This window comes from Athene noctua, chromosome 5 (genome assembly GCF_965140245.1).
Source record: "Athene noctua chromosome 5, bAthNoc1.hap1.1, whole genome shotgun sequence".
NCBI classification, from domain to species: Eukaryota; Metazoa; Chordata; class Aves; order Strigiformes; family Strigidae; genus Athene; species Athene noctua.
Window position 1 is genome coordinate 12,024,834 of NC_134041.1, and position 25,147 is coordinate 12,049,980.

A 25,147-nucleotide genomic window follows, 5' to 3' on the forward strand; every position below is an offset into this window, starting at 1 on the left:
TACTAATAAATACAGCACATCACTCACCATTTCAACATAAAACTGTAAACTGAGACTACGAATAAGCATATGTCCAGCTCCTGCTTTATTTTTAAGTGTACAAACAAATCTGGATGATTATAGTCCATTTCCTGATTGGCAAAAGCATATTAACAAATGGGAACCAATCTTTCTGTAAGGTAATATTAAGTCCAAGTGCACAACAAGGTTAAATTGGGTTCAGGCTGTGTTTCCTTGAGTGCTAGTGTAAAAGAGCATTAGAGGCGTTTTCCCCTGAACATCCGTCTTGCAGTTCTGGCTTGCAGTCACGGGCAGGTGTAGCTGGAGTGGCTGCAATGATCGCTGCCTCTCCGCTGTCTGTACTGCTCTACCCGTGGTCTCATTCCCATGGCAGGAACAACTGAACAATGTGTCTCTGCTCCTGAGATGCTGTGATTTATAGACTGACCTTGTAATGGGAATGGATGTTGACTTCCACAAAATTTAGGCCGTAGCAACAGATGTGCAGTCCCTGCTGAGCTCCCTGCTGAGGGTGAGTAGATCAGGGATAGGCAAGCTGCCTTGGGAGCTGCAGCCTAGGCTCAGAGGACTTTTTAGGAGGCATATGTCCCTGAAATCGCAAGCCTGCTGTGGGAGGAGGTTATGGAGGAACTGCTGGCCTGCTGGGAAGCAGACTGCAAGGTATCTGTCTTCTGCTTGCTTTTCATGCGGTGCTCTGTGGAGCTTGTACCAAGGCAATCCTAGCTGAAGGCCAGGATGGGAATGCAGAAGGTGGTTCACACAGTAACACAGATTGTCACAATCCTACCCAGAGGCAGATAATGGAGATGTGCCCGGGTCTGCCTGTTCTATCTAGACATCCCCACACAGCAGCTTTCTTCTTGCCTGGTTTCTGTGTGGCTGTTAAGCTCAGTGCATTAGAAATCACCTGCCAAAACCTTTATTAAAGATGATCGTGAATTGCTGAAAAGTGAAGAAATTCAGGCTTGTTTCCCATGGCAACTTTAACTCGACACTCTTGTGCATAAGTATTACAGTGGAATATTAATCTGCAATTACCTGTCTTCATGCAGCTTAGGCTTGGGTGTAGTTTTAAATACCTAGCTCTCAATTCAGCTTCTTAAAATGTTGTTTCTAGAGGAATGCCGTTAAAAATGCACATAACACAGTGACTTAAAGTCTTGTCTTTTTTTTTCTTTTGACTAAAAGGAAGTAAATGCATATATATATATTTTTTCATCTCTTTGCCAATTGTGGCAAATTGTTATGCCATTCTTCCTATGTTAGAATGCTTTCAGTTCCTAGAGTGGCAGGAAATAGTTCATATAAAAGCTGTTTCAGAGGAGGCTTTCTGTTCACATTAATTTTTCGAACGATCCTTTGAAAAAACTTTTTGACGCCTTGTAGCTAGTTCCTCTGAACAGTTAAAAATCTTGTGAAGAGCACGTGAATATCCATAGCTCAACATCCTACAAGGTGCATCTGAAATTAAAGAGATGCTGTTCTTTTTCAATCATATTTTTCATATATCATGTGCTTTATTACAGTTTTTTGGACTGTTGTGAAATCTTGTTTTGACTAATATGAGAATAATGTCTTTATTTTAGAAGATGCAGAGAGAAGACCATCATTTTGGAGAGGCTTATGCAGGGTCTGAGACACCAGCTATGGTGTAACCCTCAAAAGCTGCATTCTCCATGGCAGTCATTTTGCCTTGGAGACCTTCCTCATTCTCCCAGTAAGTGGGCACAACCTTGCTGTGACCCATATGAATCTGACAGGGTGGGTTATGGCTCCAGGCAACAGAATTAGCTGTATTTATTTAAAACCTGATGAGCTAGAGAACGTGAACAGTTACTGAACCCAGATCTCCTGGAGAGTACAACCACAAGACCACCAAGCAAGGCATCTGATGTATGAAAAAAAAATTAAAGCCATTTCTTACTTAAAGATACAAACCCACCATTATTACAGCAACAAGCCTAAAATACCAAGGCACTCAGGTGGCCAATTGCTGCAGTCCTAACCTGACCCAACCTGCTTAGCTTTTGGCTGGTTAGTGACAGGCCGATGAGATGACTACTTTAAAGCAATCAGTCATGTTGCCCTTTCCCTCACAGCGTGTGGAGACCCCACATCAGTTATGCATCCCGGCGTGCAATTCCCCACCTGTGCTGTTTGAACACTGTATCCTTAGCTGTGCAAACATATCGTTTAGGTGACAAGTTGCAAAGTTAAGTAGACTTGTTGTTACAGCAGAAAGTAGTTGAGCGGCAGTCACCCTGAAAAGAAAAGATCCAGGCTAGCTCTGGAATGCGCAAGTCCGCTGTATGGTGTTTAAAGGTTTGTTTGCCCCTCTGTAAAGCTGCTGCTGAGGGTAACGTGTGCTGCTGAAATGTTCACACTACAAGCATTTCTAAAGTGAAGGGAATGGGTGTCACAGGTTTATATGTTTGTTTTGCTTGTCCTGCCATGCATGTCATATATACAGTTGCTGATGATTGGTGTGTGCTTGCTGTTCTTTCGCAGCCTCTGAGGCAGGGGGGTATTTGCATCCCTCACAGCATGATGTTTTAAAACGAAGTAGTATTCTTCTATGCTGTGCATCTATCTAGTGCTGCACAGGGATGCCACTCTTCAGACTGCTGTGGTTCTTGGGTGTCATGGTATAAACCTGGCTGGCAGACAGACACCATACAGCCTCTCACTCATCTTCCCCTTCCCCAGGGTCTGGGGAGAGAATTAGATGGGTAAAGGTAAAGAGACTCGTAGGTTGAGATAAAAACAGTTTAATAATTGAAATAAAATAGACTAGTAATAATAATAATAGAAAACAGGTAATGCACAATGTGATTGCTCACCCCCTGCCAACCAATGCCCAGCCCGTTCCTGGCTAGCGATCCCAGAGAAGCAAAGATCCTGAAACTGTGAACCTGGAAGCAAGAGCCCCAGCTTCCCAGCTGACCCTCATCTATATACTGAGCATGAAGCTACATGATATGAAATATTTCATTGAGAAATTTGGGTCCGTTGGTCTGACTACACTCCCTCCCAGCTTCCTGTATATTTGCACACTAGCAAGACACGGGAAGCTGAAAAGTCCTTGATGTCTTAGGAACAACTGAAAACATCAGTGTATTATCAACATTCTTCTCATACCAAATCCCATACTAAATCCAAAACACAGCACTATTCTAGCTGCTAAGAGGAAAAAATTAGCTCTATGCCAGCTGAAACCAGTATGCTGGGGAATGGTCTTTGCTGCATTAAAGTGGTCTTGTCTTAGTTTTGAACAAAACTGTTCTGATAAAGAGAAAGTGCAGCTCAGCTCTTTTGGTGAGAAGGGCATAAGTCATGCCTAAGTCTTGTGCTTTTCTTCCCCTTTGTGCCAAGCTGGCTGTGCAGCCATCCCTATGTTATCTTTGTTGGTCTGTGCATTTGTTAGCTAGCAAAATAGCTCTTCGTTGTGTTATTTAGTTCCTCTCTGCCAGGCAGAAGTGCGCTGTCACCTGCAGCTAGTTGTGATGTCTGTAAAACCCTGGGTGTTCATTTACATGCAGTAGCATGCCCTTTTTACCCATCTCAGATGTTTTAGTGTTGCTGGGAACATTGATCATTTGTGCTGCTCAATATCAGGTGAAGAGGTTGGGTCTTGAAATGATTTGATAATACTGCAACAGGGACTGCACAGGCTGGTTGCCTGAGGTAGAAAGGAGCGGACATGAAAAAGTATATAGTGTAGTTTTCATCTTGCAATGGAAAGGTAATATTTGGAAATGTGTGTGTGCTGTCTTTAACCTGGTTGGAGTGCTAAACTTCCCCCAAACTGTCAAGCTTAAATTGTTGTTGGCTGTATTGGTGGAGATTTTCTGGGTGGTTAAATATATGTCAGTAGTACTTCAAGAAAGAAGTTGAAGTGTTGATGTCTGTTGGTCTATATTTTTCATCCCAGGTCTGTAAAGAGGAGAGAGGTTCTGCCTTATTCTTGATGTCTGGGTGCTGTTGAAAAGATCAAAATAGCTTTGTGGGTTTTGGCAGGTGAGATGATGCCGATGGTTCCTGCCTCTAACCATCCTGGGAGCAAATGACTACCAGAAGTTTTGTTCAGGATGGCAGGACAAGGGTTGTGAGCCAGCTGTCAAGACTGCAGGTATGATAGCAGATGTGAAAGAAGTCCCAGAGACCACAGTGATAAATGTAGGAGGAAAATGTCATTTGCAAGACATGTGGATCCTCCTTTTCTTGGCCCTGTAAGATGGAACCTCAGCTGAGGAAGTGCTTTGCTTTGGATTCCATACTTTTTAAAAAATTATGAGACTATTTCAAGAGGGTGCAAAGGAGAAACAGTGAGTGTGACCAGGGGTTTGCAAAACACAACTGTGAGTGCAGGCTGGATGGCATTGGGGTTGTGTTTAGTGCAGTGACGAGAGGGGTATGTATGATGAAATCCTTAGTTGCAAAAATGAGAAGGGCAGTGTTCTGGCCTGTGTCTGATGTGGGTAGGAAGAACAGCCATGAATTTAAACAACAGCGAGGGAAATTCTGATTAGACATTAGGAAAAACTTTCCAATGATAAGACTAATGAAACAGGAGGATAGAGTGCCTAGTGAGTGTGTGAGTCTTTCTTATTAGAGTCTGTAAAAACAGCCTAGACAAAGTCAGAAATTATTTAGGGGGAGGTGATGCTGCCCCTGGGCAGGTACATGGACTAGATCTCTCTCTTAAAGCTCAAGCTCCTGGAGGCATGTGATTAGATCGGAATTTCAGCTTCTATTAAAGTAAGAGAAATGGTCCCTCACACTCTCAGCTATAAGGAAGAACCTGGAAATAAAAGCCAGGATGGATGCCAGTGCAGAACCCAAAATGCAACTCAGAATTTATCTTAGAGGAAACCCAGCCTTTGACATTGGGCTCCAGTGCATGAGTGTTGGGGGTAGGCAGTGGCGTTCACCTAAAAGCAGGGGGAAGAAACAACCTTGTATATTGAGTGATCGGGCAGCAGAATGTGTGTTCCCATCATCTTATTCCAGTGTTTCCTGATCTTTCCATATTCCTGGCAGTTTTCTTGTGTTTTGATTTTGACATGTATTTCCCTTCATGCTTTTCTGGGATATAACAGTCGTTTAAATGTGTTAAATTGTTGGATGTGTGCATATGTTTACTTCAAGCTAGGTAGTGATGGAAAAAGAAATTTGGGGGTCAGCTGCTTCCCCAGAGATCTTTTGACAGGCTTAATCAGTACACAGAGTAAATTACCCAAGACAGAAGTGTTGAAAGACTCCTTGCCGTGTGTGCAGGTAGGCATCCTTTGGAAAGTCAGCATAGCCCTGATTCAGCAGAAGTTTTGCTGTCCCCCACTGCAGAGGTGTTGCCTTTATGGTACTTGTTTTGGTTAGTTAAATAAAAATTTAGAAGTGAGGAAAAGACCTATGAGGTCATCTTGGTTACTGCCCCTGAGGGCCAGTGCAAGGCTGCTCACTTGGAAACAGCTTTAGTTAAAATAATAATTAAGGCAGAGGATGGAAACTGGGGAGGCAGAACTGTTAGGCTAGTGCTGTCCTTACTGTGTCCCTTTTCGATTTTAATTGCCTTGGAAAAAAAGGAAAATCACAAGGCTTTAAAAGCTCTGATTCTTCCTGCTCTTCAACCCCCCGCCCCCTCCCCGATCTTGGAGGCATCAACTCTCATCTGTCAAAGTGTAAATCAGCAATTAAAACACAAACAGCGAAATGCCAAAGATGACCCGAAGCACAAAGCAACTGACAAACAAGTCCGGACAAATCGGCGGATAATTTATAAGCATTGCCCTAAAATCTAATTATTTGGCAATTCGAATTTGCAGCCGGCCAGGGCTGTGCAATAAATTTAACCCGCCATAAATTATTTAGGAGCAGCCCGTGGTGTAAATCAAAAACACGAGTGTTTGTTTAAGAAATAAGCTCCTTGTGCATAAAATGACTTTTTTTCTTTAAAGAAGGGGGGGAAGAGTGTCCCTGCACAAAATGAGCTGGTGCTGAGACTGTGTCCCTCCACAGAGACTCCCTTGCCTCTTCTGCCCTTACTTTTTTTGAAGGTGTAAAGGAGTCTTTTGGTAGGAAGTTTTATGCTTTTCCTTATCAGGAAAAAAGCCTCTTCTCTCAACAGCCTCTGCTTGTTTTTATTGCATTTTGAACAGTCAGCTCTGATTTTTATGGGTATCTTTTATTCCTCTGTTTATTAAACTTCTTCACGTGGGGGTGGGAGTAAGGGATAAATTATTCTCTAGTAGTTTTTGAACTGGATAAGCCACATGGTCTTCCTTAAATACATAACTCAGTGTTCTGCAGTGTGCCCTGTCCACTTCATCTGTGGGCTTCTGGATTAAAAGGTTTTGAGAGCCACAAAGTTCTTGCTGGGCACTGTGTTCTTTTCATCTAACGTTATTAGTGCTTCCCAGATCCAAAAGGATAAGCAAACAGATTCCTCTGTGGGAATGAGTGTAACTTCAGGTGCTTGCTTCTCTGAACTCCAGAGATATGTCCATTATAGGAAATTATGTAGCGAGTGTAGTTGTGTGCTTGTTCATTTCTTTTATTAGCAAGATCAAGACAGCTGAATTTGTGCATCCCTGCTCCAGTGTAAAGGGAGGGGAGTTTCATTTAGGATGGTTGGGTAAGGAAAGGCAGGGTTTATAGCAGTGCTTTCGCATGCCCTTATGAATTTTTCAAATGTCTCTTAAAAGGAAGTCCTGAGCCATTCCGCAGTTACCCTGCAGCCTCCTGCTGCTGCTCAGCTACTGGCCTGGGACAGCCAGGTTGCACAGGAGGCTTCCACCTGGCACCTCTTTTTCTTGGGAACATTTTTTTTTTTTTTTGTAAAGGCAAAAATTCTGAGCAAGCTGTCGCATAGATTTGCTTGAAGTACCATGAAATCATAAATGCAAGATTGTTGTAAAGAGAGTGGACCTGGTAATGGATATGTATAAGCCTCCGGCTCTGTAGGTTCCTATTGTTACTGTGTTTGGGGGCGCAGCTGAGGGGAGGGACAGGGTGCTGATGTCTTTTTCTTTAAGCGTGTTAATATTGATTTTAGAAGCTCTGTGTTCCAACAATATAAATGCAAATGCCTGTAATTGGGAGCTGCATGCAGAATTTCTCAACAGAAAACATGTTCAACTTTTCATGACAATGAAAGGAAAATAAAAAGCCGCTTATTTATTGCTGGTGGTTTGAATCCTGGATTTCCTTTCAAGTTACTTTGCAGTGCTAAATAAAATACCTAATTGCAGTGCTCGCAAAATTCAAATGGGTACATTTGTTCTTCTGGTAGCTTGCGGCTATTTGCAGCCTCTGGACACCCTCAGCATTATTTCAGCACATCCATAACTTCTGTTTGTGCTATAAGGAAAAGCCGGGGGGGGGGGTGGGGGTGTGTGTGTGTGCAGGGGAGAGACTTAGAAGCCCCAAATGCTCCTGGCACAAATCACTGCCAAAGTTGGACACAGTGTTGGAAGTGGAAATGGGTGAGGGTATCAAGGTAATGCATATGGTTGATCAGACTCTGATAAAAGAAAGGAAGTGTCAGTGAACCTCTCCTTCTAATTCACTTGTGTCACTCTCCTCCACCTTTCCCACCTGAGAAGAAGCAGTGAAGGTCCTTGATGGTGGAGATGGAGCTGAACATGTGCTGTTCACCGGGCTGCTGTGAAATGTGAGAGAGCACCCGGCTGCCTTCCTGCATCACAGTCTGTTGGGGGGTTGTGTGAGTGTGTGTGTCTAAGTGCTTACCATTTCATAATAATTACTAATGAAATTCTAGATCTGTAATAACATTTTGGATATCTAAAACAAACCATATGCTTGTAAAAAAAAAAAAAAAAGAGAGAAAAAGTGGAAACAGATCAACTTTAAGCCATAAATTCTTGGTAAGAGGCCTCTTTCCTCCCCCCCCCCCTTTTCTGTTTATGTTTGATAGATATTTTTGTTTCTGCAGGAATGTCAACTCTTAATTTCATGATGTATCATGGGCTTAAGAAAATTGAATTTAATAAAGGCAAAAGATGAATGGCACCTTTAAAGGTCCCAACACTTGTCTTTATTAGAAGGACAAACTGCAGGGTCTCCAAACACTGCTTCTCTCCAAATGAAAGTTTAAATGAAAAGTACAGCAGTGTCACAGGTTAAATTTCATTGCAGGACTGGCTAACGTCGTTAGTGAGGAGTGGGGCTGATTTCATGGGGCTGGTATCTGTTGCCTTAGATACCAATGGAGCAAACACTGCCAGAGACTGGAAAAATCTCCACTATAGGAAGCATGCAGATAAACAGCCTTTTGGGAAAGGTCCTTTACCACTTACTTCAAAAACTGACCACATAAGCCCACAAGAGCAGCTGTGCTTTCTCCTAAGACACTTGGGTCGCTCCTGGGGTTCCGCTCCTGGCCACGCGCTTCTCACAGACCTGCAGTAATTCTGGATACTGTTAAATTTTCCACATTTTTTTAGTATGGCTTTTTATTTCCTCCGTCTGTCTTAATCTGACCCTCCTGGAAGTGCTTTTTGCCTTTGATTCTGGAAGGCAAGTGACGCCTTTGTGTATCAGATCAGCGGCAGGGCTGTCTTTCAGTCTTGCTTTGCATCCAGCCACTTGATGGCCCCTGAGGATGTTTCTGGTCCCTTAGGATCCATCTCGGCATTGCAGTGCAGCCTTGCTGTGAAATCCAACCGGTGTGTCCCCCTCTCTGGAGGGGGAATGCTTGTCTTACCCTGCTGTGGGCTTGCCCTGCTTCCAGGGTCACCCCCTGGGTGAGACGCAGACCTACAGGGAAACGAGCCGCCCCAGCCTGGTTTGAATGATGGGGTCATGTTACCCTGGGGTTAAGCCTGGCTCTATTATGACGTCCTGTCCACTGGCTTCAAACTTTGCAGTCTGTTTTCCTTCTGAACAGAAATTTGCTGCTTTCAGAGCCTATCTGTGGTAACTCTTTTGAAGGCAGGATCAGCTGTGTCCAGATTTAATTTCTCGTGTTTCCATGGGTGCTCCTGGGTGGCTGAAGCTGGAGAGCTTGGCTGCACCACAACAAACCACCTGGGTGATGCTCAGGTGTTTTGCCTCTGTGTCCTCTTTCCCTTCCAGCCTACAGGTCAAGTTTTGCCTCATTCCTGGGGAAACTTGGTGACTGCCAGAGGGGCCGTACAGCTGTGGGGAAGGATGTGCCCAACCCTTCCCTCTGCCTTAGCCTGCACAGCTTGCACAGTGTGTGGCACGGCTGACCGTGGGGAGATGGTTAAGCCCTGTGTCCTCTGCAGCCTGACTACTCTGCATTTACACCTGGGCACTTCAGCACTCTTAACACTTTATTTAACTTTTTTTTTTCTTAACTTTCTGTCTCAGCAGCACATGCTCCCCATGTTCCCTGGGCTGGGCTTTGTACCTGCTGCTCCAGGGAGCTGCTCTGCTGCGGCCACAGGCTCTTTCCACTGTGGAAACTGGGTGTTTCTCCCGGCTATTTAAATTATTTGTTGTTTCCATTTACCCACCCAGCTTCTTGCCCTCCTTCTGCCTGCTGGGGTGGTGATGTCAGCAGCTTTATGTATGTCCTCACAATTTCCTCCTGTGGGTCATGACGGTTGCAGCCAGGGTCCAAAAACTGTGTTAGTTCCTCTGCAGCGGCTGCATTTTCCACATGCTAATTTTATTCACAGGAGTTGGATTTTTTTATTTTTTATTATTTCTTATTTGTCTCTTCCAGATGTTTTCAGGCAGTTTTTTTTGTTGTTAAACTAATTCCATTCATGTTTTAAAAATTTATGAAAGCGCTAATAAAAATGTCAAAGTGGTAAAAATGTTAGCTTTTGCTCTGCTTTGATTAAATTTTGCAAACTGTTTTTGAATATTAAAAAGCAATATTTTTTTTATTCTCTCTCCCTCTCTCTGTTTCTCTCCAGAAGTGATTTGAGAGGCTTGTTGCATGGATATCACTCAGCGGGCTCATTTGCACTCCAGAACCTTGGTGCCATGCATCTCTATTAAATAACATAGACAAATTATTCTTTAAAGACACCAAACAAATTGTCACTTCTCCTCTTACATTAAACTGGAAGGAGGAAAGGGAGTGGAGAAGGAGGGGGGTGAACACAAAGGATTTTATCGCTTTTATTCAGTGGTCGGCTTTTTTAATTTCATGTATATTTTTTAATAATTGAGAAATCCATCGCAACTGGATTTGTTTAAACTTTTTATTAACAGGTCCATGTAAATTTTTGATTGCTGATTATTCAAATAATTGAACATTCTTCTGATGAAAGAATGTTTTTATTTTCCTATCAGCATAAATTGACTACAAAGAGGAGGATGAAGCAGGGCTTGCTACTGTGCCATATTCCATTGGGATGGATTTGGAGGGGGCTTCTAGCTCCTCTCCTCACTCTTTTGGAGGAGAACAGTGCTCCTCGGCCTCTCTCGGGAAGGAGGTGCTTCGCTTCCTGCTGTAGCTCCTGTGTCTGCCTGGTCTGTCCTCCAAAAGGATGGCAAGGTGGAGAAGATGGGATTGGTCTTGGGGAGGGCACAACCCCTGGGTTTTCATTACTAAACAGATGTGAACCCGTTGCCAGTACGTCTCCATGTCCCTTGGGTAGTGTGTGAGAGTGGTGCTTGGCCATCTTCCTTAGGGTCAGCTTTGGCAATGATGCGTGCAGTTGCAGTGCTGAGCACAGAGACCTTGCTGCCCGTCCTGGCTGCAATGAGCATCAGTTCCGTCCTTCTCTGTGCTCCTGCACCACTTTCCCACTTGTATTGCACAGCTTCGTGTTAGGCTTGCATTTATTTGCAACTGTCAGGCCCCTCTTTTTTTACAGCCGACTTGGCAGGCAGGATCATTTCCAGCTTCATTTTTTGTTTGTTTGAAATGAACAGCTGCTTTTCTCTTTGCCCTATTCAGGAAATCATCGAATTCCCTATCCTGAAGCTGAATGGCAGGACGATGGAGATCGAGTCCACCTTTCACATGTATGTTCAGCCTGTGGTGCATCCCCAGCTTACGCCCTTCTGTACAGAGGTAAAGTGCAAAGATTCCCTGGCGCTCCAAGATTCTCCCTGGGAAGCAGGTTTCCATTGCACCAGGGGTTGGGGTTGCCTCTTCACGGTGCGGCTGCAAGACAGCATGTCATGCCAGCCTTGAGTAAAGGGCAAGGGGAATAATTTTTTGTCATTGCAGTACCATGTGAAGACCTCAGTTTGGATTCATAAATAACTCTGTCATCTGCTGAGATAGCTGTATTTACAACTAACAAATGTTTAACTGGGTGACCACAAAATAAAATCAGTCATGTTAGCTGATGCTCAAAATCCTGTAGCCTCTCTGTGAGCTCTACGTGATTTTGCTCTGCTGCTCTTTTGGAGGGGAAGGCCAAAGAGAGCATGGTCTGAAGGAAGAAAGTGTTGTATGGCTGCATTGTTCAGAGGCCTGCCTGTTGGGATTTGATGAGCCCTTCAGAGTGGTAGGATAACCCATGTCTGTATTTTTAAGGCTTTCTTTTTGATGTCATGCTTTTTGGGGCACTTGAAATGATTGCTGGAGAAGTGGCCTCTTGTTACTTGGTTACCCTCATTGCTGAGGACAGCTGCACTCAAGCTGTGGCCACCTTTCTCTGGATAGTGAGAAGAGGATGAAGGTAGTAAATGTGATCCCTGAGGGTTCGAAGAAATAGGGGAGCAGGGGTTGTTTTTGTATTGGGTTGGGGTTTTTTTTTTTGGTTTGGTTTTGTGGGTTTGGGTTTTTGTTTTTTTTTCATTTAACACAAAAGGTGACTCTTTCTGTAAGTGTGTTCTTTCTCCCTGCTTAACCATCAAAACAAAGTTTTAAGTTCCTTTTGTTCTGGGTTTTTTTCCTGTTGCCTCACTGGTTCGATGTTGGCCAGTTGAGCAACTAAAGTCCTGACTGTGGGAATCAGGGTATCCAAGTTCCTTTTTCTGTCCCAGTCTCATCTGGGATCATTGACACTCTGGTGTGTTTTCTCCAACCTCTGTGGCTGCAGGTTTAAGCCCTTGAAGTGCTTGTCCCATGTGTACTAACTTGATGAAAAATGATCCCTCTGTGTTAGGTGGAGTCCCCTCCAGGACCAGCCAGCCCCTTCCATATTTCCACGTTGTAAAAACAAATACTTTTTTTTATTCTCTTGTAACTAAAAACCATCTGAAGGTATTTTATTTAAATGTTTTAAAAAAAAAAAAAAAGGACTAAGCACAGAAAACATTATTCCCAGGAGAGGGGCTTTCAGAAAGCTATAAATGTGTGAAAACAGAGGGTTATAATGGAAACTGTTTTGCAACCTTAATGCTAGAAGGCTGGACAACTACTTTGGCTGTCCTTATCCCCATGAGGCTTGCTGGACATACGCTTGTACAAATGTGATAAATCTCACAGCTTGCACCTGATCTTTGCTAAAAGCAACGTCATCTTCCAGAGTAGAGCCCAAAATGTCTGTTTTGCATGTCATCTAAATTCTATAGAGAAGTCGTCTCACTCACTAACTCCCACCAAAATTCCTTTTTCTGGAAATTCCTCTGTTGTGTCCTTTCCCCCACTGCTAAAGGTTGCAGCTCTGTTCTTGCATGAGAGCCTGCATGACTTGCTTGGTGTGGCTGTCCAAACTGAACGGAGCCTCCAGCCTGCTGCAGCCTGAGGACATTGAGAGATTCCCTGGATTCCAAGCTTGTGACTGAGACATTCAGCCCATCTAATGCTCCTGCACTGTGGTGCTTGCTCATGGGAGCCTAGAGCAGCTATTTGTGTCTCTCCAGGTTTGTGTCTCCTGTGTGGAGCCATCGAGCAAGCAAAGCTCTGTGTGTGTGTTGCGCATTTGCAGGAGTCTCCAGGATGGGCATGGATGTCCCAGCTGCAGCATTGTGCTGCAGACTCTGCTGCTGACCTCATTCTGATGTCTTGTGTCCAGAGTTGGATAAAAATGGGCAGTGCTGAGGCCAGCAGGCAAAATGATTGCAGAACCCCCACCTGTGTCTATCAGTGGCATGAAATGGTCCAGCTTGCCAGGTTTGGCAAATTCTCTGTTATTAACAGCATGGATGAATATGTGATAACATATTCATTGATTAATAACATATTCATCCTAGCCTGGAAACCACTGGCTCCTGGGCAACCCCCCCCCACTGTGTGCATGCTGCTCGGTGCACGGCATCACCCCTGTGCCTCCTAGCCTGGCAGTCCCCCTGCCTGTGCAGGGGCTGCCACGAGGTCCAGGGAGTGTGATTGTGCTGGAGGGCTAACTGAGCTTGTCTATGGGCACCATCTCTGGAGCTGACTTTGAAGCCCTGCCCTAAGAGCCACAGTGAGCTGGTCATACTGAGGACCTTACTAAACAGTTGCAAAAATACCCTTTTGCATTTGCAGCCACTTTTTAGTGGAGGCTGTAGTGGCCATGTAAAGACCTTTGGGGTGGATGGCTCCTCCTAGGCAGGCACAGGGGTCAGCCCTGTGTTCCTAGTGTGGGTTCCCCTGAGACCACCCGGGACACAGTTGGGATGTGCTGTGTGTCCAGCTCCTGTGGAGCCACTGCCTACACAGTTCCAGCGCTTGCCATTGACTTTCAGCTGTTTTATGTTTTCTGAAAAATACCCATTTTGCTAAATGCCAGTAAAGGGCTTTGTCTAGGCACCTCTACTTACAAAGGGTGAGATTTATTGGCCTCTTTGTCTACAAAGAAAGACCAGGCTTGATTATCAGATTGTACACCAGAGACAAGTGCTTAGGTAATCAGCAAACTGTCGTGGAGTAGAAATACGATGGTTTCCCAGATAAACTCTGTAGGAAAAGCAGTGGTGTTGACATTACATGGGAGCCTGTCTGCTGTGCTGCTGCTTTCCCCTCTCCCCTCCGCTGGCTGCTTTTGCCATGAAGCAATAGGACTGCTTGGTATAGATTGTGTGTGTGAGGATTACTGGGCTTGCTTGACATTACTCCTTGGGTCTGGTGTACCTCTTACATCCCTCTTCCTTCTTGAAGATGATGGCACAGCACAGGAAGGGAGTCTGCAAGGGTGGAGAGATCATGGTCACCCTCAAGGCATCCCTTTGCTTAGCTTTCCATCTGTCTGTGCTCTCCCCTGGCTACAGCAGGTTCCTTTGACTCCCCACACCAATGGCCAGGAGCATACCTTCCCAGTGCTGGCTCACTCGGTAGCCTTCATCTGGTCCCCTTTCTCTTGACCTTGTGTAAAACAACAGGTCGTGAGGCTTTGTTGTGATGAGGGGTGTGCTGGACATTTAGACAGAGAAGGTGGAATGTGCTTGCAAATGGTTAAAAGCTGCTGTTAGTTATATAAAGCTCATCATGCTCTTTTGGAAGATGGAAGTGGTTTGTCTGATGCCCAAGAAGGTTCATGACAGGAGCTTAAGTGAAAGGTTCCCTCTACACAGAAGGTGCTTGTACAGGCTTTTTCAAAGTACTTCGCTCTCTTTTTATGATTAATTTTTATTGATTTTTTTTTTCCTGAAGGAACAGACAATGACAGTACAAAAAGATAAATGCCTTATAGCTTGTTTATGTTTCCAAGTACCATGTGCTTCTTGGGATCACCGGTGAAACTTTACAGTTGTGCAGTTTTATACTTTATCAAAGCTGCAAGACCAGATAATGTTGCAGAGACCCAGTGCACTAGGCTGGGTGTTACATATGGATGTAACTGATAATGGAAAGGATCAGAAGGGGTGAGAGCGTAAAAATCTGGTCCCTTTTGAGCACTCTCTGACCTGTATTGAAATGTTACCTGTGGAGCAGGTATATCCCTTTGTATTCATGTGTGTGATTCTGTAACATGATTCTTGCATGCATGTGTGCTTGGCAGTGTATTCTGGTATGTATAAGTTGGTACTTCGCTTGGCCTAACAAAGCAGGAGGGAAGGAATCTTGGGCAAGATCAAGCAGTGACTCTTTGGTGGGTCCTCTGTGTCTGTTTTCCCACCCCTCCCTCCTGATGGGAAATGTCTGGATGAGGTCATTTCACCCTGCCCTCCCATGGCCATCAGCAATGCAGTGCTGTACAAATGCAGTCCTGCAGGTGTCTGGAGTGGTAGAAGCTGTTTACATCAGTGCTGGCCGTGATACCAAATGATTGCCTGTCATCCTTCGTACAGAAAAGACATGGACCTGTTGGAATGGGTCCAGAGGAGGGCCACAAAAAAGGGATCGGAGGGCTGGAGCACCTCTCCTGTGAGGACAGGCTGAGAGAGCTGGGGTTGTTCAACCTGGAGAAGAGAAGGCTCCAGGGAGACCTTATAGCGGCCTTCCAGTACTTAAAGGGGGCTTATAAGAAAGATGGGGATAGACTTTTTATTAGGCTCTGTTGCAACAGGCCAAGGGATAGTGATCTTAAACTAAAAGAGGTTAGATTGAGACTATATGTAAGGAAGAAATTTTTTATGATGAGGGTGGTAAAACACTGGAAGAGGTTGCCCAGAGAGGTGGTAGGTGCCCCATCCCTGGAAACATTCAAGGTCAGGTTGGAAGGGGCTCTGAGCAACTTGATCTAGTTGAAGATGTCCCTGCTCATTACAGAATCACAGAATCATCTAGGTTGGAAAGGACCCTGGAGATCATCTAGTCCAACCATTCGCCTAGCACAGTTCCCACCTACAGCATATCCTTAAGCTCTAAATCGACCCGACTCTTGAACCCCTCCAGGGATGGGGACTTCACCACCTCCCTGGGCAGCCCATTCGAATGCCTCACAACCTGCTCTGTAAAGAAATGCTTCCTAATATCTAGTCTGAACTTTCCCTGGCGCAACTTGAGGCCATTCCCTCTTGTCCTGTCACTTTCTACTAGGCTAAAGAGACTCATCCCCAGCTCTCTGCACCCTCCTTTCAGGGAGCTGTAGAGGGTGATAAGGTCTCCCCTCAGCCTCCTCTTCTCCACACTAAACAATCCCAGTTCCCTCAGCCACTCCTCATAGGACATGTGTTCCAGACCCTTGACCAGCTTTGTAGCCCTTCTCTGGACATGTTTGAGTAACTCTATGTCCTTTTTGTAGTGAGGGGCCCAAAACTGAACACTGTAATCAAGATGTGGCCTCACCAGCGCCAAGTACAGGGGTAAGATCCCTTCCCTGTCCCTGCTGGCCACGCTATTGCTGACACAAGCCAGGATGCCATTGGCCTTCTTGGCCCCCTGGGCACACTGCTGGCTCCTGTTCAGCCGGCTGTCAATCAACACCCCCAGGTCCCTCTCTGACTGGCAGCTCTCCAGCCACTCCTCCCCAAGCCTGTAGCGCTGCTGGGGGTTGTTGTGGCCCAAGGGCAGCCCCCGGCATTTGGCCTTATTGAAACTCCTACAGTTGGACTCAGCCCATGGCTCCAGTCTACTGGGGTGTTGGACTAGATGTCCTTTAAAAGTTCCTTCCAGCCCAAACTACTGTATGATTCTATGATCCTTTACAAAAGCTCATCTTTCAGTTACTCCTAGAGGTTTGATTTGTGCTGCCCTCTGAGAGGTAGAGCCAGCACTTTGCAGTAGGTGAGCTGTCCACCTCTGCCAGGGGAATGCATGGAGAAAAGGATGGCAGGAAAATCAAAAAACAAGCCAGTGAGCTTTAAAAACTGCTCTAAAGAGCTGTGCATTAATTCTCAAGTCTATTTGCCTCTTATAGTATGGGAAGTCTGTAGGTAGCAGCTGTTACCCAATTAAAATACAGATTAATATAAAAACAGTTTCTGGAATATAAAAGAGTATCTGCGTCCCTCCACTTCCTTAAAATTCCACCTCATAATGGCTTGATGAACTTGAGAAACCCACCTAGAGGAACTCTGCATTCTTAAAATTAAAATACTTTCCCTAAAAGGTATATATTACCATTCCATGAAAGTCACTATGAGAAAATAATCTTTTCCCTTACAGCTTATTCAGTGAGTCAGGTATTTGGTATTCATTAAATGTAATTACAGTTTAATTGGAGTTTAATCTCTTTTTTTTTTTTTCTTTCCTCTGAGTTCAGTGCTCTAAGCCAAGCAGCCAAAGAAACGTAAAGGTAGAAACATTGAGCTTCCTTCAGTTGCCACACATTTAATAAAGGAGAGCCCTGTGGTTTGTGAGAGGACTTATGTTTTACGAGTAGTTTGAACTGGTCTGCATGGAAGAGTTACTCCTGAGGCGGGGGGGCCTGTCAGCACCTTTCAACGGCTTCTGGAGGCATGGATGTGTGTGCAGGCAGCAGGGCATGCTCCTAGGCTGTGTTTGACCTTTATTTTATGAAAACGTGTGAGATGTGTAGCTTCAGGAGAGTGCCATATGAAGTGAAATCCTGTAGTGTGCACTTGTTTTAATAATGATTTTTTTAATTACTTGGGTGCATTGATGGCAAGCTACTGACCTCCAATATTCAATATGTTAAAAGACAGTTTTGTCAGTTGGAAGGCAGACAGAAAAATTATCTATTTTCCATGTGCCTCAAGCTATCCTGGGCAGACACAGGCAGAGGCCCATGAGACTGCATCTTTTTATGTGTGTGTCTAGCTTTAAACAGCCAAGCAGTCCAGGTACAGTCAGTAGGACTCTCTGTTGACAGGACCAGTTCCTAAGGAATCTCCTGAAAAACAGAGTAGAGCAGGGTTCTGGAAGAAAATGGTTTTCTTCAGATTTCATTCAGTTGTTATACAGAGGGATGCTGCAATGGAGTGTGGGAAAGCGCACGTGCTGGCGTCCTGGCATGGGGAAGGATGACTGGGTCTGCTCTGGTTCTCACCAGTAGTGGTCTGTTCTGTTCATCTAACACTCTGCAATTTTTGGTGTCACCACAATAGCAGGAGAATGAACAGAGACCCCAGTAGTTAATGCTGCTTGTGGAATTCAAGGCAACATCACAACTGGTGAAAAGCATGTTGAGAAAGAGCATTTCAGGAATCTTGCCAGTACATGAAGTAGAGGGCACCACTGCTCCCCAGGTGAATCCTGCCCTGCTGAGTTTGCTGGTTTATGGTGTGGGTAGGAGCCTCCCTACATTTCTGTGTTTGGGATGAAGCTGTGCCCTTGCCTGTGGCTGGGGAGCTGCCAGGGTCACTCTGCTGTGTCTGGCTCCTCAGCAAGGTCCATGTGGGTCACAGGAGCATGTTTTGGTTGCAGCAAGATGGACAGGAGAAGAGACCTCTCTAATGATCTTTTGAGTGCTCCTCTGATACCTGCTTTCTGTTTGTCTCTCATTTCAGCTGACTGGGATTATTCAAGGCATGGTGGATGGGCAGCCAAGCCTCCAGCAAGTGCTTGAGGTAAGCAGAGTAACCTTTAGTTCCTGAACTCTGACCTCTGGTCCTGTTGTCCGCTCTTCATCTCTTTCCCTGCACCCTCCCCTTGCTGAGAATCGAACCGCGTAATTTGACTATGATTACAGCTTCATTAGAATAACATTTGCTGTCACGTTGGTGACACACTGCTGAGAGTATTGAACCATTGATCTGTCATCTCCAGCTGTTCATGTCAAGGGTGCTGACAAGATATCCAAACTCCTGCCAGTAGATAGGAGAAGAGGCGATTCTTGCTTGAGCCAGTTTTAAAGCACCAAGACATTGCTGGAGACCACTGCTTTGGGAGCTTCTGCCTTCGTTTTCTTTCACTTTATTAAATTAATTTTTTCTACCTATTTAAATGCTTAATAATACATGTAGTATAGAAAGAAAATGCTTCTGAAATCTAATCTAGAGGATATGCGAATGCAGATATAGCCCTAATAATGCCATCTGCTTAATGTTGAATTCCTACAGCATTTAGGGCTTAATTAGCTCGGAAGTATTTCTCCATCAATAGCTTTTGTTGGTAGTCAAATAGTGGAGGAAACCTCCTCAAGCACAGCCCACTTGGGCTGCAGGTTGGTGTTCGGTGCATTGTGTCTGTCAGGATTTCCACTGCTGTGTTACCTAATTGTTCCTAATCAGAATAATTGCAACAATTGCTTATCTGAGGAAATCAAATTAAAGGCTTTAAAATCCTCCATGGAGACAGCACTTCATGGGTGCTCACATCAGGGAGTTTAGAAGGCTTACCACTGCTGTCCCTTGCACTGGGGAGCCTTGTCCGGGGCTGGCTGGAATATCCTGGCAGCCCAAGGGAGGCAGAAGGGTGACTGAGAGGCTGGATGCTGCTTTGGGGGAAGCTTTACCCCAGGGGGCTGTTGTACAGTCGGTTGCAGAAAGAAGCACCGTCCTCTGCGGGAGAGGCTGAAGCAGTGACACAAAGCTGAAGATGGTGCTCTGTGAAGGTGACATCTTGCATCCATGCAAACCCCCAGCTCTCCCTGGTGCTCTCCAGAGAGCAAGTAGTGTTGGTGTGTGTCTGTAAGCATACGGATGCCTGTGCCTGCTTCCCCAGGAAAGAAAGCCCTCTTTGCCTGGATGGGTGAACGTACATTGCCACTGGAGTATTACAGAAAATGGTTCATTCTGTTTCTACAGGAACTTCTTAGAGTGTGGAAACATTTCTTTAGATTTTTTTTTGGACTGAAAATGTGTTCATACAGCATCGTGTTTCTAGATTAAAATGAGATTTGGATCAGGCAGCTTCTGGTGCATGCTAGTTTACTCAGGAGCGGAAGGTGTCAAGCAAGGAAAAAGAGGAGAGATTTCTCTTGCTGAAGCAGTGGAAATGCTGCTAGTGAGGCTGCATATAGCTGCTGTTTGCCTGTCACCTGCCACTAGAAGATTTTGGGCACATCATTTGCTAGTTCTACCTGGAATAAGTATCTATGCAGGGGTTTTAGCCAGGAGGAACTAACCTCGACTAGTCTCCGAAGCAAATGTGCATCCTCCAGATTAACACGGCCCATTTCTGAAGTGGATCCAGAACATCTGGCCTTATGAGAAGTTGATCAGGAATAGGGGATTCACTTTAAATCCACACTGTACCCTGAACAAGCACCTCTCCAGAACTGTAAGGAGGAAAGAGACCCAGCCTGAAGGGGAAGGGGACATGTGGCTTTGCTTGTTACTGCCACACAGTGCCTGTGTGTGCCCAGCCCTTCTATTTCTCCCCCTCTCCTGTACCCCTTTGGAGCTGTATGAGTTGGAACATGTGAGAAGTGTTGTAGGTGAGGGATACTGTCCTGGGATGCCCATGTTTTCCCCTCACTGGAGGGGACAGAAGTTACACTCACAATGAGCTGATTTGGTAGGGGGAGAGGAAAACTGGAGGAGGAATGCCAGGTAAGAGTGTGGTTATATCGTCCCGTTAAAGCAGCATAACTTCCATCCCTCCACAAGCAGAGCTGCTGTGGTGTCTGATAAGATCATCTCTGCTCTGGTTGCCTGATGTCTCCTATCAGAAATCTTCAAAGGTCCAAACGTGCTGTTGTTGAGATGGCAAGCCAAGAGAGACGAGAGAGAGGGAGAGGGTGGATAAGATCACAATTTTCTTCTCTCTTGATTGCAAGCAGCTTATCTGAGTTTAACTGTTGTGGCTCGGCCTGTCTCTGCAAAACTCATCCCCTTTTCTTGCCTTCCTTTCAGAGGGTTGACGAGTGGATGGCAAAGGAAGGCCTCTTAGATCCCAGCGTCAAGTCGATTTTTGTGACCTGTGGAGACTGGGATTTGAAAGTGATGTGAGTATGGAAGGGGAGGGAGATTTTTCTGGGCTTTATTGCTCCATGCCTGCTTGTAGTGTGTACGTCTTTGTCCTTACAAGCCTCTGACTGTCCCTAGTCTTTGTTTCTTAGGAAAATTGTTGTTTGCCATGAATAATTGGTAGTGGAGGGTGGTTTAAGAAGACGGGTAGGTAGGTGCCGGGTATAGTGCAATATCACTGCCTAGGATATTCCCTATAGCAAATGAATCCTTTCAGAACCCCAAGAAAGGTTTAAACTGGAGCTTTGTGATGTTTTATCTTTTATCCAATACACTTTTCAAAGGGATGGGTATTCCTGAGCACAACCATGGAACTCTGTACAGACAAATCAAGCAGTGGTCCTTACCTGAGTTCCACATGCAAGGCTTTCTCTCTGTCATCTTAGCACACTAACTGGATGCGAACCAGAGAGTAGTCTTCCAGAGAGTACAGGCCATGTCTGGCATGCTTCATTGGTGTTCTTATCGTTAAGGTCGTCTTCATCAGCTGGATGACTGTATCTGGAAAGTACCAGGTGGGGACCGGCACTGGGATCTGCAAGTGTCAGTGTATGTGTGTGTTTTGTTATGAAAATAGCTAGGCCACCAACCTAAAAATGTTATTTAAAAAAAATAGAGTTAAATGTCTAAGAATTAGATGAATCTAATCAGTAAGGTGTTTTCAGATGAGTGTCATATTTTACTGAATTCACTTGGATTCCTATAATCTCGCTTCAGCTTTTCATTTCTACATAGTGCTGCATAAAGACTCCTGTTGTTATCACACGGGTAAAGCATGGGCTTGACACATCCAATGCTAAACTGACATCCACAACTCGTTAGTAGTGTTACTTGGTTTTCAGCGTGACATTGGTTTCCCCAAGTCAGAAGCCTAAATAAACTGCACACAGCCTGGGAGCAATCAGCACCAGTTCTTTCCTGCAGAGTGGTCTTTGTACAGTGGCAGCTCCTTGCCTCCTCTTGGTGTGATTAGTGAGACATGAGATATGAGGATTGAAGCAGCGGTACAAGTGCTAGTGGAGATGAGAGATTTGCCATGCTCCAGACAGGAGTGTGGTATGTGAGCTTTTGAGTCAAAATCTGGCTCTCTTCTGGGGTGGTGTCCAGAGCTGGTATATGTTGCCAAATCCTGTGTTACTGGTTTAAATTAAGAGTGAGGCTTATTTTTCTTTATATATCATGTTTAAACTTTTATTAGAGACTAGCACAAAGATAACTGCAGAGATGTGCTAAACTTCTATTTCTCATCTGTTCTCTTTCCTCAGTTCTTTACTCCTGTATTGCTCTTCTGAGAGTCCAGTTTACCGCTTTTGGTGATGGTTGTGAGAAACAGAGTTATCTTTGCTCAAAGTCCATCTTTCCATCACTTTCACAGTGGGATAACAAGGTTCCCAGATAATGACATCCTAACTTGGTGTCTCTGTGGAGTGGTCAACCTTCTGGATTTTTTGTTTTGTTTTTTTTCTTCAGAGCTCCACAGTGGGCAAATAGAAGTAAAGATGAGCCCCATTTCTGGTGAGCCATAGGGGTTGTGGGTGAGCTGATTCAGCAGGACGTGCAGTTCTGGAGCAGAGATCCTCAGTTTGCCATTTGCACTGGTCTCTCGCATGGATTGTGCCTCACTAGTCAGCTGGAACAGAAGACTCCACTCCTGGCCATGAGGTTGCAGCAAGTGGTTCATTTCTCCCTCTTCTTTTAAACATTTTTTTTAAACCATTAACTTCAGAATTCAATCCTGAAGCATCTCCAGGGCAAAGCAGAAAATACATTTTGCGTTTCCAACCACATGGATAGCGGGAGTCTGGCTGCAGCTGCTTGGTGAGTAGCACATCACGCCTCCGTCGCCGATTGGGTGCCGCAGCGTGTAGCATCACATCTGATTAGTGCTGTGCCAGTGAATGAGGCTTGAGTGAGGACTCCCTGCCAGCTCTGACTTGTCTCATTTCCCATTACTTTTATCCGTCACCACAAATGCCGAGTCTCCCTCCTGAACTAATTAAGTTTGCGTGTGTTTAGACACATTGCCAAATAGGGTTTAGCAAAGCAGAACTGAGCATCTCTTTTTAAAGAGGGAAGGCAGAGAGCTGGAACAAGACTGCTTAGGCAGGGAGATAGAGCCTCAGAGATGTGGAACATCTAGGAGATATTCCGGGGAATCACCCCATGCTTCCCTACAAGACTTGTGGTGTAGCTGGTGCCCTTTGATACTATGTTGAAACCACACATTGGGCATAGAAAGCACTGGAACAGCGGGAGGAGAGGCACTGCTGCTTGTCCACACTTGGAGGAGTGTGATGCTGGAGGCACTGCATGGTAGAAAACCCACTGAGTTCCAGACTAATTCAGGACAATCAGGTGAGCGCAGCACTTCCTGACTTAGGGAGCAGCGATTTGGGGCAGGATCGTTCCTAACTCTGCTGCTCCTTTTCTCAGCTTCCTTAGTAATGACAGCTGCTTGCACAGCTGCCTGTGAAACAAGCTGCAGTTCTCTCACCCAGTGTCTTGTGTGGTTTGGAGTTACTGTCCTTCATTGTCCTTAGCTCATCTGTTGGTGGGACACCACGCAGCCTTGTTCCTGGCTTCTCCAGCAATGACCTGGGCATTTAGTTTGGCTTCTGTCTGCATGTGCTGTTGAAGAGCAGAGACATGATATCTTCTGGACAGGCTTGTCTATTGTGAGTGCTTCCAGTAGGTGCCACTGGTAGGTGCCAGGGCACTGGGAGGCACAGTGTGATGAGAAAGCTGGATGGCAGGAGGAATATACAAGCCTGTCAATGGTGGATGTGAGGACAAGTTGGGGAGATGGTCCTGTCAAAGCCAGGAGTTGCAATATGTGTAGCATTCCTAGCTCGGAAGCACCAGAGGTATAGGATTGTCAAGGTACTGCTCTCTGCTGATGGTGTGTGGCAGTATCTGAATCTGCAGGATTCAAATGGAAACTCAGCTGCTAAAGGACCTGTGAAGCCTCTGCTCAGCTCAGGATTCTTCAGGGAATGAGGCACTGTGTGGCTACAGACTTGATTTCTCTTGAACATTGGAGCTTCCCTGTAAGATCACAGAGCTGTTTGTCTGGCTTCCCTCTGACAAAAGGGAGCACTAGTCACAGGGAGTGGCCTGCCCAGAAGAGGACACCAGGCATCTGGGAAGGGCTCATGGAGGTTCAGCATGAGTTGGGGTTCTTGGCCATGCCACCAAAGGCTTTGTCATGGCTGTGGTGCACCATCAGAAGGATAGTCCCTGTTGAAGGGACTAGGTTGCTGCTGGAGAGAGCCCATTGCACAAGAAGGCTCAGAAATGGAGCACTGATCCTCTGTTGGCTGTGCTTGGATCAACCAGCTTTTCGCACTTGGTATGTGTGAACCAGGCTGGAGTCGGGGAAACAGCAGCTCTCCTGCTACCCCTCCCCTTCCCTCTTGTTAAGATGCAATTTCTTTAATGAGGAAAACCTCTTGAGTAGGAACATCACCTTTCTGAAGGCTTGTCCTGACAAGGCAGTTCAAGCCGACAGAGTCGCATATCAACTTCAGCAAATATCAGTCACTCATTACAGAGACTCTTCTCCCCCCGCACCCCCCAGCAACACCCCTCGTTCCCAGACAAGGGAATGAATCACACTCCTGCTCTTGAATACATCATGACAAGTCGTGGTTCTAATGAGAGAGGGCCATTCATTCTGGGTGGAAAGTTCCCTGTGTCGACACAGAAATGTTATTAATTAAAGAGAGCTACCTGAAGCAAAAGATGAAAGGAGCACCAGACCTGCCAAGCTAAAATATGAGTGGGGATACAGCCTCGTTAGGCACACGGTCCTCAGGCCTGCGAGTGCTCAGCGGGAGGATTCCTTTAGCCTGTTGCAAGGAGCTATCCTCCAAGTTTAACAGCTCCAGGGATGGATTCAGATACCTGGCATGGTCTGCTTTTAGTGCTTGGACCTTATCCTGCACCTAGGATGGAACTGCCACTACTCATTAAGCAACTTGCATTGATGTGGTGTTGGGTGGTGAGGGTAACGTGCCTCTGAAGGGCTCAGGGAGCCGCTGACTGCAGGAGACAGTTTTAGTGGAAAAGACGGTACTTGGTGTCTGCAAGGGTTGAGCCCTTGTAATGTAAGCTCTTTAGTGTGGTTTAGCTCCTCTGAAATGTCAAATTGCCTCCCTCCGTGTATGGAACCGGTTTGTCTGCTCTTAAGCACAATGTGAATTAATCTTGGCAACTGAAGAAGGTTTTTACTGTGTGTTCATAGCTACAGAGCTGAGATACAGTGAGGTTAAGTGATATGCCTATGGTTATGCAGGCAGGCAAAGGCAGAGAAAAGAGCTGAAGCCACATGTGCTGCATCTCAGACCTGAACCTTAATGTCGAGAGCATCAGTTAATCCTTCTCCTTTCAGTTTTGGATCATTCTGCACATGCACTGAACATAGGTAAAAATGAATGTAGGCTTTGGTCTGTATACCTCTGACCTGAAGATGCTTGTACTGCACTTACTGTGGCTGATCAGAACATGCTAAATTATGTCTTTGCAGGAAACTACTGCTTAGAAGTTTTTTATT

General features: G+C 45.4%; 1 protein-coding gene across 3 annotated transcripts in view; it reads left to right on the forward strand.

Moving 5' to 3' along the window:
• ERI3 (ERI1 exoribonuclease family member 3) overlaps nucleotides 1-25,147 on the forward strand; it is a 136,440-nt gene that overhangs the window by 13,987 nt on the left and 97,306 nt on the right. For all 3 annotated transcript variants that reach the window (XM_074906338.1, XM_074906340.1, XM_074906339.1), the window contains exons 3-5: nucleotides 10,919-11,035; nucleotides 18,193-18,252; nucleotides 20,482-20,573. In XM_074906338.1, the coding sequence (XP_074762439.1) occupies nucleotides 10,919-11,035; nucleotides 18,193-18,252; nucleotides 20,482-20,573 (269 nt within the window). The remainder of the gene's footprint in view (nucleotides 1-10,918; nucleotides 11,036-18,192; nucleotides 18,253-20,481; nucleotides 20,574-25,147) is intronic.